Source organism: Alternaria ventricosa, assembly GCF_023758065.1.
Source record: "Alternaria ventricosa strain BMP 2768 chromosome Unknown scaffold_1, whole genome shotgun sequence".
Lineage (NCBI taxonomy): Eukaryota > Fungi > Ascomycota > Dothideomycetes > Pleosporales > Pleosporaceae > Alternaria > Alternaria ventricosa.
In genome coordinates this window covers 1576453-1592291 of record NW_026055681.1, presented here as the reverse complement: position 1 = coordinate 1592291, position 15839 = coordinate 1576453, and the positions used below count along the sequence as shown (strand labels likewise).

The following is a 15839-nucleotide window of genomic DNA, read 5'->3' as shown; positions in this document are numbered from 1 at the left end:
CTTATATGACTTGGAGTTTGGGAGCATACACAGTAGGTCAGTCATTCACATGGGTAGAAGATTCTGGCGTTTTCCACTGTATGATATCGTTGCTTCGGCTGTATTGAGAAATGAATTATGGTAGCTAGTAAGTGAGAAGATACCTCTTTCCTGCTAGTCTACTTTCCTCCTTGTTCTTGACTCATTTCGAGCAGCCGTCTCTCTTTGTCGGCATTCTCAATCAATTTCCACACCGTGGCCGCTACGAATGATCTCGTTTCCTTTTGATCTGCCCTCAAGCAGACTGTACCCTAGAGGTATTCGCTGCGTTGTACCTTGTCGAAGGTCAACGCAAAGCTCATCGGATACCTCCAGGCTGTAGTGTAAGGTGTGCACCTTACTTGGTCTCGTATGATTTAGGTTTCGCAATCCATGGTCTTGGGACGAAGCCGTCGGGTGCGCCTCGTTGCTCAATGAGCTTGCGGACCAGGTCGTTGACGAATTCGGAGCAGGTATGCTTAATCAGGTCGTCAAGACCAAGCCATGACGGTGACGCACTGAAGACCCAAAAGTCTACCAGCAACCGTCGGGCGGGTGATCCGGTGGGGGTACCAGCGTAAATGAGCTGTACTGAGGTGTTTCCAGGGTGCCTGCCGTTGGTTCGGTTGCGTCGGATTATAGCGGCGACGACGCTGTTCTGCAATGTAACGTCCAAAAGCCGTTCTCCCAGGACGTAGAGACTTGCGAGGTATATATAGCACGCCTCGTTATCAAAATGCGTGATCTTGCCTGTGTACAGCCATCCGCAATATCCTTCGAAAACGACTAGACCCACGTCAGACATGTCGATGGGCTTCGTAGCATCTGTGCGCCACTCCGATTTCAACGCGTTCTTGAAGAATCCGGAGCTCTTGCTCAAGGCGGTGGCATGAACATGTAACAGCGTCTCCGGGTCGCTGCCGACGTGGATGGGTACGATGTCGCCTCTCAATGTAGGTGTCTTGAACTCATCTCCTGCCTCTACCAGAACGATCATGGCGGTATCCGAAGTGGGCGCGGGGATTTTTACTATCGGCATTTTGATCTGTCTGCTCATGGTGTCAGTTATGAGAGACATGGGTAGCTTCGAAGTTACTTGCAGCCACGACTTAAGCCGATGTCGAAAATATGAGTTAGTGGACGAATGAGAGGTTGTTGAAGGTGCGCACTTGTGGAATTGAGTGAGAGAACATGTCTTCGATTTCGCGCTAACGATCTCTCACTCTCACCAACCTTGGAAGGTGCAGTCACGCGCTGTTAGTGCCAGGTGAACGAGACCCCGGTATTCCAATTCGATCAATTTCTGACAGAACAGGTGGCTACGTAAGTGTAAAATCTCACTTTTCGCACAAACCGCACTCAGTTTAGCTTCCCAAGTCAGGAAATTATACATTACCCTGGAGGTACTCAACCTACTTTTTGGTTGATTTTTACTTGGCCAGAGGACTATGTATACTTTATAGTACATCATCACTTGTAGAGAGTTCTGGATACAAGAGATGTAGTCTCCTACATACCCCAGAATGCATCAAGCACGTCCACCTCCTCCTGGACGGAAGGGTCAGTCTTGTTGGAAGGCTCATCCTCGCTGGCAGATCCATCCTCGCTGGAAGATTCTTCCTCGCTGGAGAGCTCCATCTCGCTAGAAGGCTCGTCCTTGATGAAGGGCTCATCTATCATAGAAGGCTCTTCCTTGATGTGAGCTTCATCCCCAACGTAAGGCTCGTTCTTAACGAAAGGTTCCTCCTCAGCGGGCTCATCCTTGATGAAAGGCTCAAAGATCGCCTCGTCGCCCCGGTCTTCCGGCGTTTCGCTCTTGATCACGACACCCTTGTTGTAATAGGAACTTCGTTGCGAGATCCATGGCCTAGCTTGAGAAGCATCCGGGAGTCCTCGCCTGTCTAACAGTGCCGGTAAGAGGTCATCCAGAAAAAGTTTGTTCTCTGGCGCTCGAAGTCTCGTCTTCGTGACCCAAGAGGAGTCCATGTTGAAAGCCCACAGATCCACCAGGAGACGTATCACTGGGGCTTTCCTCGGAGCGCCCTCGTAGATGATTCCGATAGCTTGCAGATCAGGTACTTTGTAGCGCAGGGGCTTTTGACTCAGTCGCGCAGTGATATGGCGGTAGATTATGGCGTCGACGACATCGTTCTGGAATGTGCGGTCGATCAACTTTTCTCCCAAGACGTACATCCGAGCAAGGTAACTGAATCCATTGTGATTGTCTAGTTTCGCGTCAAGGACTCGAGTATATAGCCATTGACAGTATATTTCGAAATCATGAGGCTCTTCGTCGGACAGATCGATGAACCTGCAGAGGTACACGTACGGAGTCAGTAAATGTCTCATATGTATGTATCTCGTAAAGCGAGATCTTACCTGTGAGATAAAATCGACTCGTGACTAATGGCTTTTCTGAAGTATTCGGAGCTGCTGCTGATGAGATCCTTGTGTACGTCGACGATTTGGAGGCCGACTTTGACTGCGATAGTCTCGCCCGAGACACTAAAGAAGTTAGATGCCTGTTGTTTGAGGAGACATAGGTGTCGATTCACTTCGGTAGCTTGATAGTAAATGCAGTTGATTCACATGAGTCTGGGGAAGCCATCTTGCTGTAGGCTTCCCGCTCCTTGTTAGTACGCAACAGCAATGAAGTGGCTAGTTAATCAGGATAGTGGTGTGCAAGGCATCGGTTCGAAAGTGAACCCAAATTGCGACAGAACAGGCATAAAGCACGGACGCTGCAGCCTGAGCCGATCCTAAACGGTACGTAGTGAAAGTGAGTGTGAATTTGTCTCAAAGTGGAAAGCGCGCCTTTCTCTCATATTACCCATGAATTCTTCCGCCCTCGGCACCATATAAGTCCAGTGTACCGCCCTCTTCCATCCCGAGGTCGATACGCTTCTTCAGCCCTCTCAATATCTCGATCCTTTAGGATGTCCGTTTCAGTAACGGAACGAATAGAGTGCGCCTTTGACTCAGACTGCGGTCTGGTCCTGGTTCGTACTGGTTTCAGTCTTGTCACCGTCTCAACTTCTGCGCCTTTCTCGCGAACTGCGCGATCAGATATACACTTACACCTTCCACGATTCGGAGCCCTTTGTGAAAAATCGAGCTGCAATCACGACATCAAGCGAAATCGCGCTCTTCCACGACCTCCCAGCCTTGTGTCGAACCAACCGCCAACTATTCAACGAAGCCACGCCAATTTTCCTCGCTCAGAACCTGTTTTCATGGAACACTCAGGAGTCGAAGCAGCTCCTGGACCTGTTTTCTCATCTTCCTGAAGATGCAGCATCCAAGCTCGTCAAGCATATCTCAATATACAACTGGACCGAGCAAGGCAATCCCACGCACCTCGAACTGATCTCCAAATTCACCCAGCTCAAGTCCATCGATATCATCTTCAGTTTTCCCAGCATTGAAGACGGCGTGCGCATGGAGAGGTTCGATTACACCAACGAGCAAGAATTTTATTTGGAAACTGGCTTGCACTACGATCTCCCCGAAGGACGCAGCCTTGAGGAAGAGAAGGCGAGTCTTGCGCAAGACGTTGAGACGTCCGTCGCGCAGTATGGTCTCGATCGCATCATCGATATGCCCAAGCTCGACGGCATGCAGTTCCAATTCGCAACGAATCAGGGTGAAGAGGATGCTTTTGGCGGCAACCAAGAGTATAGGCATCGCTTGTGCAACCCGTTGTGGAGGTGGGCGACGAAAAAGATGGAGGAGAAATGTGGAGTTGATAAGTTTTTCGTCACGACTACGATGCCGGAGGACTATCATCATGTAAACAGGCCGTATGTTGGGTGGTGAGCTCACTTGGACCCTAAGGTCTGCGAAACTAATCGCACTCCGCGTCGTAAAAGTACTGTATATCTCACCACTCTTTACGAATTCAAACTTCTTGCAGCTGCTTGTCACACCCGTCTGAGTTGGGCTCGACGGCTGCACTCCACTCGGCGCCTTCGAGGATCTATGTATATGAAAGGCAAGTGGCGATTGCTAAGGTCAAATTGTGACAACAGTGTATGATTGTAATCTTTGAGTTATTGACAGCGGCCTGCTCCAAGACCTATTAGAACCGCTCATGGAAGCCCTGGCCCTGATCTCGAGGTACCTTCCCGACTATAGAGTATCTATAGACATCTCCGGTGTGATTGTAATAGCTCTTAATCGGAAATGTCCATCAATTCATCTTTCGCATTCTCAGTCTCTTTCCCGTTGTTCTGTTCCGCCCTCAAACGGTACTGTTCAGGAGCCACCACCCACGGACTAAGTTTCCGATTGATAGGATGTTTCGTACAAGAACGAATGAAGCCTCTCACCAAGTCGTCCACGAACTCCACGCTGGTTTCCTCTACAAGACTTCCTGTAATATTCCAGTCTTCATCGCAACCGTATACAAACATATCGACCATAAGTCGGCGTGCTGGAGAGCTTGCACTACTGGTACCCGAATAGATGATGTTGATAGCGTCTTCTGGAGGAAAGGAGTCCCTTTCTACTGCATGATCGATCATAGCGGAGAGAACAGCGTTCTGGAAGGTCTCGTCAACGAGTCTTCCGCCTAAAACGTACAAACGAGCAAATTGTATGTGCCTGCCCACAAGAGGCCGAGTGACAGCGACCTTTCTGCTGTAGAGCCAATTGACATAAGATTCGAAATCTTCTGGTTCTTCGTCCGCCAGGTCAATTTGTTTCTTTGCGTTGGCGCGCCATCTTCGCTTCATGGCGTTTTTGAAGAAATCAGATGTCGCCGTCAGTGTACCGATGTGGATGTGGAACTTCTTTCTGCCCACTTTGATAGGGAATGGCGCGCCTGAGACACTAGGAGAAGTCAGTAGGGCCCAATTCATTATAAGTAACAGTTGCTTACTCTGGAGATGGCGCAGTTGTGTCGTCGTTAATATGGCTCCGGGTTTTCGCGCGTAGTGACATAATGTACGCAGGCGAAGTATGGTTGAATAGCTTGACAAGGTCGGTTTGATGGTGATGATAGTGGGGTTGAGAGTGTGGAGCGGGACTTCCGGGTCGTTAATAAGGAGCTTCCACACAGAGGGTGAATCTCAGGGTAGCATTTGCTGACAAAGTGACAACCTGAGCGCGGCGCTTGCCCAGAGAGAATACTGCGTGAAATGAAAAATCAATTCCCCAAATGTCTTGGTCTCAATACCATTGAAAACTACGAAACTCCCCCCGTTTGGTTACATGTGCTTCCACAGATCGTCTTCACTTTTCGGTGTGAATTACAAACGAGATTTCGGGTTTTTGCTGTACCTCATAGTGACCAACAGCGCTCCGAAAGAGACTGCAATCAGTGTAATTCTTACTATTACAGAGAAGGTAAATACAATGTTGACATGGCTAATGGTACACAACATCCCAAAGGCGTCCACGGGTATCAAGAAATCAATCAGTCTGCCTCTCCGAAGTCGCTATGTCCCGTTTCGGCTGCGTGCTCCATCGCGCCCCGTTCTCCTGCCCCTTTCCAACCGCACGTGTTGCACTTGAGATCGAATTTCTGTGTATCGGTGTAATAGTGGGCTTTCTTCAGCTGCCCGCAGAGTTCCCTCGCAGCTTCAAGAATCACGTCGTCTGCCGCATCGAATATCTTAACATCTTGCGAAGGATCTTGCGTGGACGCACCCTGGGGCACGAAGGCGATCGTGTCGTAATGGATACCAGAATACACCACGATACAGCGCCTCGGTCTGCCCTCGTTGAATCGGTCCACCCGGTTGTCCTGGACATTGACACTGGCGATCTCGATGTCAAACTCTTGGGAAAGGATGCTGAGTTCGATGCCACCACCCCACGAGTCGGCATACGATATCCATTTGCAGTACTCATCTGGAGAACGTTGCAGAATCGCCTCGTTGTACTGTTCCGGGTCTCTTTGAATAGCTTGCGCAACCATCGATCGAAGCTCGGTCATAGAATCGAGAGAATCTGTCAGGACTGCGCTACCAACAGCTCGAAACATGCAGGAGTTGTCGTCAGGCATGACCCGAAGGACCATAGTGCCACCGCGGTCAGGCACGGGAACCTCGGGTGTTTCCTTGAGCGCCGAGTTCTGCTTCCGTTGAAGGGATAGTGGCGCCGCCTGTGATGTGTTTGCCTGTAGTTCTTGCTCCTGCTTCCGTTCGCTCGGGTCGCCAGTGGCTTGTGCAATGACTATGATGGATGCGCCGTTCAGCTTGAGATCGATATCCTTCAGCAACGTCGACATGCCGTATAGGGAAGGGTCGAGCGGTTGAGGCGGGTGGTTCCATTTCAGCTCGAAGAGTGGTAGTTCTGTCTTCTCGCTGATGGAGGACAGAAGGTCCGAGACGGCGGCGTTGTCGTCGAGTGATAGTGTGTGGGTGCCATTCGGCGCGCGTAACCGGATGCGAATCGGCATGGTTTGATGGGTCGGCTGGAGAGATGGAGGGATATACGTGTACGGAGGGATACAAGTGAGGGAGCTTCGAAGGCGTGGCGCGTGATGACAGTTGACTGGTGGGGCGACTTAGCGGTGGAGAGCTGCGCTGGTATTAGGGAAGCTGCGATGAGTGAGTTGGTATGAAGAGACGTAAATCTTCACGAATGCGCAAATATGAGGAGAGCTTTGTTAGGAAGAAAGGATCGTTTGTCAGCTACGGGAGAACGCTACAAAGACGACAGTTTGCACGGATCGGGTGACATGGCTGGCGTACGTGAAGGTTCCCGAATCATGGAGGAGGCCGGCCGTCCCCGGGGAGCGGCGAATCTTACCTCCGTCCGGCGTCGCGACTTCCAGCATCCAGGACGCGACACGCCAACACCTAGCGCAAGAAGGATACCGGAACACGACAGCATCGAGTCGACTGTTGCAAACATGGCGACCGGACGCGCCCCAAGCTCGACACCGGTGCCCACGACCGAGACGGCTGAGTCCGCCGGCGCAACGTCTACCGTCACGGCGCCAGAATGGGAGGCCATGGCCAACCTCCTCAAGAATGTATACGACTACAGGATTGACGAGTAAGTTTCGATTCTACATGCGCCATGCCGTCCCCAGCTGATCAACGTGCAGTGGAACATACGACCCTACCAAGCTCTTCCAGCGCAAAGTGAACAAGCGCGCCGTGCCCGACTACTACGATATCATCAAGGAGCCCATGGCCCTGAGTACGATAAAGGCCAAGATTGCGCAGCGAGAATACAAGAACTTTTCCCAGTTCGTACGCGACCTGGCGCTCATTCCCCACAATGCGCAGGTGTACAACAGGCAGGACTCGCAGGCATATGTCGATGCGCTCGAAGTAAAGAAGGTCATCGAACGCGAGCTGAAGAGGCTAGTCGACGACAAGATCGTTCCTGAGACAGTCGCCACCCTGCCGTTCTTGGGAGAGATTCCCGAACAAGACCCGCTGTTACCAGAGGAGGAAGAAGAGGAAGAGGAAGATGACGATGAGGAAGAACTCGAAGTGGACGAGGAAGAGGATGAGGACGAAGAAGATGAGGGCAAGCGCAAGAGGCGCCGCGGACCGCGTTCCACAGCAGCTATCACCAAGCGTGAAGGCGGTTCAAGAGCAGCAAAGGAAGACGCCAAGGCCGACGATCCAGAATCGCGGAAGAAGCGCGGACGACCGCCGCGGGTCGACACTCCTATGGAAGCGCGAATCAAGACCATTATGAAAGCAATCAGGAAACCGCGGAACCAACTCAACAAGCTCATGGTGAGCGCATTCGAGCGCGTCCCGGACAAGACGGTCATGCCCGAGTATCACTCTGAGATCAAGAATCCAATGGCCATGGACATCCTCAAGCGCAAGCTCAAGCGAAAGAAGTACAACTCCGTCGATCACTTCATGGTGGATGTAGAGCTCATGTTCGAAAACGCGAAGCAGTACAACGAAGAGGACAGCCAGATCTACAAGGACGCCGTGCATCTCCAAAAGGAATCGCGCAAGGTTGCAAAGGCCGAGAAGGAGAAGCCAGATACTGAATACGTCATGGAAGAAGGTCGCATCCCTATGCCCAGCGGCATCGTTCACAACGGAGAGCTGTGGAAGGTCGGCGATTGGGTGCACATTCAGAACGCGAACGACCTTACAAAGCCGATTGTTGCTCAGATCTACCGCACTTGGCAAGACGCGAACGGTGGACAATGGGTGAATGCCTGCTGGTACTACCGCCCGGAGCAGACCGTGCACCGTTTTGACCGACACTTTTTCGAGAACGAAGTTGTCAAGACTGGCCAATATCGAGATCACCGCATCGACGAGGTCGTGGACCGATGTTTCGTTATGTTCATCACCCGTTACAACAAGGGCCGTCCCCGCGACTTTCCTTCTGATAAAGAGATCTACGTCTGCGAGGCTCGATACAACGAGGAGAATCATAAGCTCAACAAGATCAAGACATGGGCTAGTTGTTTACCCGACGAAGTGCGAGACAAGGACTACGTAATGGATCTGTTCGATGCGCCTCGAAAGTTGAAGAAGGTGCCCAGTCCGATCGCGTACTTGCTCAAGGACGAGCAAAAGGAGGACGACGATCTTCCAAAGCCAGAGTGGGGAGCTGAGAATGCTCCCCCAAAGATTGGTGCCGTGCATCGTCGTCCGCGTGACCCCAAGGTAAGTGAAAACTGCTCTAGGCCACCATGAGACCCAAAGCTAACAGTTCTTGTAGGATTCACCACCTCCCGAGCCCACCCCACCGCCGCCTCCGACACCTCCACCAGCACCCGCTATGCCTACTCCAAGTTTACCAACGGCTTCGTCACATGGCTACGACTCCTCGAGGAACTATCCGATTGCGCAAGCGCCCACTCTGACGCCAATGCCTGCCCCTACACCGCAACAACACCACGTCGCGCCAGCGTACACACCAACCCATGCGACACATTACCATACGCATTCTCAGTCGCCCGCCCCTCATATGCACCCGCAAGCACCGCAAGCACCTGCCTATCAACCTATCACACCACATGTGCCCTTTACACCCCAGCCAGCTGCGCCCATGCAGGGTTTCCAGACACCGCGGGCCGCGCCAGGCTACCAACAACCATACCCACAGCAACTGCCGCTTAACTACAAGGCCCCGCAGCCTGTGGAGGTCTACGTCATGGCCGACCATGCAAACGCCAGTATACCGCTTGAGATCCGCGAGCAGTTCCAGCGTGACGAAAAGGGCCGCATATTATTCTTCACCGCGCCGCCGCTCAACGTGGAACAGCCGCTGACTAAGGATGGGCGCGCATTGGGACACTCGGCTCGTTATCTCGCGGCTAAGGCAAAGAAGGAAGCTCTGAAGGCTTCAAAGCGTAAAGCTGGCGAGGCAAATGTCGATGAGCGTGATCAGGCAGCGAAAAAAGCCAAGGCTGATGAGGAGGCAAAGTTCAAGAAAGCTGTCTCGGAACTCGGTACGAAAGCACTAAAGGCATTGGAGGACCAGCTCGCCATCGCTACGAAGACGGACTTGGAGGGTCTTTTCAACGGCCAGACTGAAGAAGGCATCTCCGCGGTTCTGGATCAGCTCACCACCGCGCAGAAGATGGCAGTGCAGCGCGAATTGGAGCGTGAGATACACATCAAGGAGCGCGAGGCAAGCAGGATGACAGCAGTCACCGGTATGACGGCGAGATTGGAGGAGAAGTACTAAGGTACTGTGTACGATCCATTGTATTTGTGATATCCAGTGTAAGGTTATAAAGAGACCACGGCGTTTTGATGCTTGATAGTGGTTCCGGCTCTTCACGAGGCTATTCTGGGTATGCTTTGCTAGACTCAATTGGAACTTCTTTCTGTCTGGGACCATCGTAACCTTCATTTCTGCGTTCGGATGATACTCTCTTAAGTCTACTGACTGCCTCAACCTGCTTGAGTAAGAAATGTAGTAAAGCACCCAAAACGGACACACCCACAAAGCCGGTATTCTGCCTCCTTCAGTCTGGGTACCTTGCTTACCCATGGCGCATCATCTCTCTCAATATATGATGGTTCTTCCAAGTCCAAAATCATCTTCACCTCATGCCCGACTTTGATGTTCTGACAGCCCTAGGATCATCTACAACAACGAAACCAATACCGCAAGCCGATCTAGTTCTCGTCGCTCAGATTCCTCCTTCCTCTGATCTATGGCTTGCCTAAGCGAGAAACGACACTTGCCATATTGTCCTGATTCCGCAGCCGCTAGTGCGGATTTGCCGTCCTTTCCAACAGAATTGGGGTCTGCGCCGTGATCAAGTAGGAACTCGACGTCTTTCGCGAAGCCGTCCTTCGCCGCCTGCCATAAGACATTGCTTCCATCGGGTGTGATAGTGTCGACGACTGCACCACTCTTGATAAGAATGCGCGCAATGTCGTATCGCCTTTTCTTCAGAGCGTGCTGGAGTGGGGTTTTGTCCGAGCAAAGTTCGTTTGGTCCGACGACGCCATCTTTCAGCAACATTCTCCAGAAGACGATCCCACCTCTTTTGTACAGTATTTCCATAGAGATGGAATCAATACGGTAGTGTGTCTTACTTCCTTCCTTGACATGCGCTACAACTCCAGGATTGTCGACTCCCAGGACGCGGTACAATACTGCCGTGTTCGTGCTATCAATAGCACAGTGGAGGAGCCGGTCGCCAAAGAACCAAGACATAGATCTAGCAAAGGGCTCGTTCGCGTCGCGGAAGTCGAACAGCGTGTTTGCTGCGACGTTCTTATGCAAACGCACAGCCATGCACAAAGCTTCGCCAATCTGCCGAGCAGCACTTCGCATATCTTTCCACGTCTTAGCGTCGGGTTTGCCCTTGACGTTGTCAACGACATACTTGAGGATCTTTCGAAGCATAGCATCCTGATCCGCCACGATGGCCGCTTTGAGCGCACTTGGCAAAAGATTATGACGCTGTTCGAGAAGCAGTGCTGGTGTGAGAGTGGGCAATTCGAAGAGCTTCATATTCCCTGTTGCAGCAGCGATAAAGGGTCGCATGTCTGCGAGGTTATCTGGCCGTCCTCCTTTGTTGGCATTCACGGTACCCTTGATGTAACCGTGTAGGGCTTTCGATTCGAGGGCCATCATGCTAGTGCAGACGAGCATGATCCGCGCTGAATGAAGTCTGGGATCTGGCTTGGAAGCTTTGACCATGGCCCGTATGAAGTGTATGACTTGGTTTGGTGCTGTTTGGCGTCGCATAGTAGCCTTGTAGAGAATTTCAACCCGATATGTGTCGAAAAGACGGGCGGAGAAGGGGTTTTCCAGGAATTTGGCGAGGTTCCTGGCAGCAGCGACTGTAACGATATGATCCTTGATTATGTTTGCGAACGTTTCTGTTTTTTCTCAGTATACTCGTGCATAATGCCTCTTATTTGCACTTACTGCAGACGAGTCGATAGCGTACGACATTCCTCCGGTCGACCTTGTTTGCCAGCGCCGCTATGACTTCCTCAAAAATCTCCATGGGTAGATTCAATAGCGGCATGTTGAGGTTCCCTCTCAGGGTTGCCGATCGTGATGTGTGATAATCTGATTGGTGTTGGTCTGGTGCAGGATACTTCTTGTGGTGTCAAAGAAGACAATAGCTTTAGCAAGACGGGGGCCTGGACAGTGGGTCAAAATCCGCCTTCACCTTGGGGTCGGCCTCTCACTTGATGAGTCGGCTAGCAACCACACAAATGCGGCAGATGCATGAGTGATTGAGCGTGGCTTTCTCGATCGAGTCGGCGTAGTATACGATTCAACCCGCTCTGTTTCACAGGCTTAGCAAACCTAGAGAGACGTCTAGGTACAAATTGTGCTGCGCGCATGATCATGTCTTAACGACGGCTTGAAGTCTCCTCGACATCGTGTGATGTCATGGCAAACACCGACAGCATGTCAGCCGTCTATAGGCTCAATTTATTAGTATGAGCGAGTTCTTGTCAATGTGCATGCACGACCCATAGTACTGTTGAACTCCTTGAAACGCCACCAACTGCTCATTGCTATTTGCTAGTTATCATTAGAATGGCCGGAGATGCTCCAAGCCTTGAGTCTACACCTTTTGGAGGTAGGGACAGTCTACACAACCCAAGGTGAGTTTGGTGGAACTAGCTTGCATCGCTTACTGACTGTCATGAGCTTTTCCAGTGATACCGTTACCGTGAAAGTGGGGATGCCGGCTTTCACGGATTACTTCTCGGATGGAAGGGACGTCTTTACTGTTCATAAATACGTACTTTACAGCGACGATCAGTTCAAGCGTGGGTGTACAATCAACAACGACAAGACGGTACATCTCAAAGCGAATCCTGAAGACTTCAAGACCTACATGGCGTGGCTGTACACCCGCCGTCTGCCGGAGCCTATGGCGGACCCACACCTGGATACCGAATTGAACCTGGACTGCTGGCTGCCGACCTCATATGGTCTCGCGCGTAAAGTTGGTGATCCACGTTATCAAGACGTTCTGATCAGTCGGATGATCGAGTGCGCGCGAAGAATTGAAAGCTTTCCAAGTATATCGTTCGTCGGCTACTTATATGACGAGACAGACGGTCTTGAGTATGCGCCAAACGATGTTGGTCGAAAGTTGATGGTAGATCTCTGGACGTGGAAATGCCGACCTGAATGGCAGGGCGACGAGTACGCCAATGAGATAACTGACATGGCGTTCAAGTTGGATCTATGTGCAGCGTTGATGGGTCATCGTAACGCGCCACCAGAAGAGTTGGTGGAGCCATGGGCGAACTCGAGGGCTGATCGGTACCTAGTAGGAGCAAGCCACGACGGATGATGGTGAGACGGCAGTCTGTATCACAGGCTGCAGGCAATTCATTACACGAACAGCGCGAATGCAAAGATGCAGCGGCTTGTATCTACCCTTCGCAGGAGGTTGCTTCAGTTGGAAAGCACTATGACGCAGCGGCTTGGCAAACGCGTGTAGTCGCGTCATCCCGCGATTACCATCAAGAACTTCCATGCAGCTCAACGCGCGCGCGTGAGGAGTCACATTTGCACCACTCGCTGCTTCCGCAGATGTTGCGATGCAAAACCTTCAATCCGATATGACCTTAGTGTTCACATGGCGCAATTACAACGCCGACATCGCTATTCCCCATTCGGGGACCCTGCCGAACTCACGATACATGCGCCGGCCACTCCTTCGATCTTTCGGATGGCAGGATGCCGCCGAATCGTTCGGACATGTCGGCGCTCTAGCAATCTACTGCGTCAAGCCTAGCAATACTGGCTTGCGAAGTTAGACAAGGGATGTGCAGTACTTCCAGCCTGCGACGGAGTTGCTGAAGTGGTGTTGTAATACGATACGAATACTGGCTCTCAGCGACCATGGTACGCTTGCGCAACATTATGTCCACAATTCTGTCACCTGGAAACCGTGTTGTGAACACCCCAGGCAAGAATTTACCGTACTCGTTCCCAGGTAGGATGGCTTCCCCTGCAGAACGCCCAACAATAGCCAATGTTCATAGTGGTCCTGAGTGAGTCTATAAAACTCTGGTAATGGCGTTAACTTACAAAAACCTAGCTTCACGGGCACAACAATCGCCGTCCGAGTCGAGGATGAGACTTTTCAGGTTCACCAGAAGCTGGCATGTGCAAGCTCAGATTTCTTCAAAAACGATGCCGGTATCGTCGCGATCGACGTCGAACAGAAACCAATCCGCATCGACGGTCATACCGCGGCCACCTTCAGAACATACCTCACTTGGCTGTATACGAAGCAAATGGGACATGTAACGGACATAAAGCACGTGTGGCAAACCTTAGTGAGGGCCTTCCTCATAGGGATCACGTTGCTCGATACCACGTTTCGTAATGCAGTTATAGCAAGCATGGCGCAGCGCGCGTGTGCCGGGAGATATCCAAGTCTCAGCCTGGTGAAGGAGGTCTATATTGGAACACCTAAGGGGGCTTTGATAAGGAATCTCCTGGTTGACATATGGGTTATAGCACGGCCAACTCTGTCGGACGAGCTACGCGACCCGGCAGCCGAAATGCACGGGGACTTCGTGAACGACCTACTATGGGCATTCTTCAAGTCGCCCCAATCTCGTCTGGCAGACGAGAAGCCGTGGCTCACTGATCCACATCGCTATCTTGAAGCTGTCGGTCAGACCGTGGTGGCTACACCGTCCAATCTTTAGAGGAGGATGACCGCTTTTGGCACTTCTCCCATTTCATGACCTATGCGTTGGTTATAGTAGGCGCACGCGTTATCTTATCGCGTAATCGAATTTTACCGTTTGGAAGCTGCTATGTGACGGCAGCGTTAATGTTAATATCACAGTACACATCATAGTTCGACTCGGCTAAGGAGTCTCAGGCACCTTTCGAAACACTATCAGCCATCGTATGTAGTTGTGTAGAAACATGGCTACTAGCATAGGATAAGCTATCATTCATCGATGGCAACGCTCGGTCAGAAACGTGTGACCCCAGCACACATAGTGATGCTGCTGACAATGTGTTGAGTTATTGCGCCGCTCGATCGGCCTCTTCCAAAGCCTTGCCCGCGCTCATCTTGCCTAATATCTCAACTTCCGGCATAAGCGCTGGGCTCGCATCTTCGACGCCATCGGTGTTTCCATCCCACTTCAAGCGAACAAGAGACATGCCCTCGGGGTCATCAGCATCCTCTTTCTCTGCGACCAAGATGATGTTTCGATGGACGGTAGGTCTGAAAGCACATTGTCGTGGATGCGCTCTACGAATATCGGCCCAAGGATCGCTTGAAGAATGCCAGTTCCCGAGCATCTGCAAGCGAGACTCATCTGTCTTCTTCATCTTTGCCCATGATGGCTCGAGCATGGAGCTGATGGGTACGGCTATGCAGAGTCAGCTAACGTGCAAAGTCTCGTGCATGAGCACAATCGTTAGGTACCTTTTTTCACCAAGCTATACCACCCGTACACTTTCTTGGGCGACGCATCCGAAGTGGCAAGCCCCTGCGTTGGTTTGTCATCTTTGTCGTCATCATCCGCATACGGGTCATCCCCACCCCACTCCTCAGCCTCCCGTTCCTTCAGATCGAACCAATCTTGGTTACCGATGTCGATATTGGAACCCCATGAATCCGCCTCGACATTGCTGCAACGTCCAACGCCTGGAATGTCTTCCTCGTCTTGGCTCGAGTTGAGCAAAACGACTAAGACTCCGTTGGTGTCGAAGTCCTTTTGGTCGGCTACTATGAAGTAGAGCGGATGAATGGTATCGTCTTGGTCGCGTAGCTCGATGAAGTAGTCGTAAACGTCTCGCAACGAGCGACCGCTGAAGTCTGGCTGCGGAGCGAATTTAGACCTCCCCGTACTGAGCTCGCCCGTGTTGATGCTTTCTTCAAGCCGTTGGCTGTCTGCTGTGTCTAGAGCAGCTGTGTAGAAGATGGCAAACTTGAAACGATTTAGACCATTCAGTGTGGCGCGGTGGTATTCTGTATTCGGCGCTTTCTTAGGGAGTGTTTTCGCGAGGTCCTTTGTGGAAGACATATTGTGTTGAGTGGTCTGATTGAGGGCAAAGAGTTGATTTGGATGAGGTGGACGGGTAGATAGAAACCACGTCTCAGCCGTAGTTTCCAGCTGGGTCAGTTCAGGCAACTGCGAATGCGTGACGAGGAGCGCTATAATGGGGCGAGCCTTGTGACCAGAGATGGCCCTGCGTACACTATTGTTGCTCAAATTTTAGCGTCGCAGCCGGGCGTAAGGCGATGATGCGAGGTACGATGAGAAGCCACAAGTGGGGCAGGGTCGCACCAAGCTTATGTGTGGTGCTGCACACTACCTAGGTATGATGTCAGAGATTGGCTGTCATTGGAGATCTCACTGGCGGGCCGAGCCTTCCCGTTCATCTACAGCCTCTTACTTCCCGCA

The 15839-nt window shown here is 51.6% G+C and overlaps 6 protein-coding genes across 6 annotated transcripts; 1 reads left to right on the top strand and 5 right to left on the bottom strand.

Moving 5' to 3' along the window:
- Positions 1 to 376: 376 nt before the first annotated feature.
- On the bottom strand, positions 377 to 1489 carry J4E93_000547 (uncharacterized protein; the record flags this gene model as incomplete). Its single annotated transcript, XM_049338507.1, has 2 exons — positions 377 to 1067; positions 1485 to 1489. The coding sequence occupies 2 exons, from the start codon at positions 1487 to 1489 to the stop codon at positions 377 to 379; spliced, it is 696 nt and encodes a 231-aa protein (XP_049204392.1).
- A 38-nt stretch (positions 1490 to 1527) lies between these two features.
- On the bottom strand, positions 1528 to 2211 carry J4E93_000546 (uncharacterized protein; the record flags this gene model as incomplete). Its single annotated transcript, XM_049338506.1, has 1 exon — positions 1528 to 2211. One exon carries the CDS (start codon positions 2209 to 2211, stop codon positions 1528 to 1530), a length of 684 nt encoding a protein of 227 aa, XP_049204391.1.
- An 87-nt stretch (positions 2212 to 2298) lies between these two features.
- On the top strand, positions 2299 to 3811 carry J4E93_000545 (uncharacterized protein; the record flags this gene model as incomplete). The annotated part of the gene is made up of 3 exons (XM_049338505.1): positions 2299 to 2337; positions 3085 to 3692; positions 3796 to 3811. 3 exons carry the CDS (start codon positions 2299 to 2301, stop codon positions 3809 to 3811), a joined length of 663 nt encoding a protein of 220 aa, XP_049204390.1.
- A 1623-nt stretch (positions 3812 to 5434) lies between these two features.
- Positions 5435 to 6421, bottom strand: J4E93_000544 (uncharacterized protein; the record flags this gene model as incomplete). The annotated part of the gene is made up of 1 exon (XM_049338504.1): positions 5435 to 6421. One exon carries the CDS (start codon positions 6419 to 6421, stop codon positions 5435 to 5437), a length of 987 nt encoding a protein of 328 aa, XP_049204389.1.
- Positions 6422 to 10053: 3632 nt separating this feature from the next.
- On the bottom strand, positions 10054 to 11455 carry J4E93_000543 (uncharacterized protein; the record flags this gene model as incomplete). Its single annotated transcript, XM_049338503.1, has 2 exons — positions 10054 to 11303; positions 11353 to 11455. The coding sequence occupies 2 exons, from the start codon at positions 11453 to 11455 to the stop codon at positions 10054 to 10056; spliced, it is 1353 nt and encodes a 450-aa protein (XP_049204388.1).
- Positions 11456 to 14448: 2993 nt separating this feature from the next.
- Positions 14449 to 15458, bottom strand: J4E93_000542 (uncharacterized protein; the record flags this gene model as incomplete). The annotated part of the gene is made up of 2 exons (XM_049338502.1): positions 14449 to 14801; positions 14858 to 15458. 2 exons carry the CDS (start codon positions 15456 to 15458, stop codon positions 14449 to 14451), a joined length of 954 nt encoding a protein of 317 aa, XP_049204387.1.
- Positions 15459 to 15839: the final 381 nt, after the last annotated feature.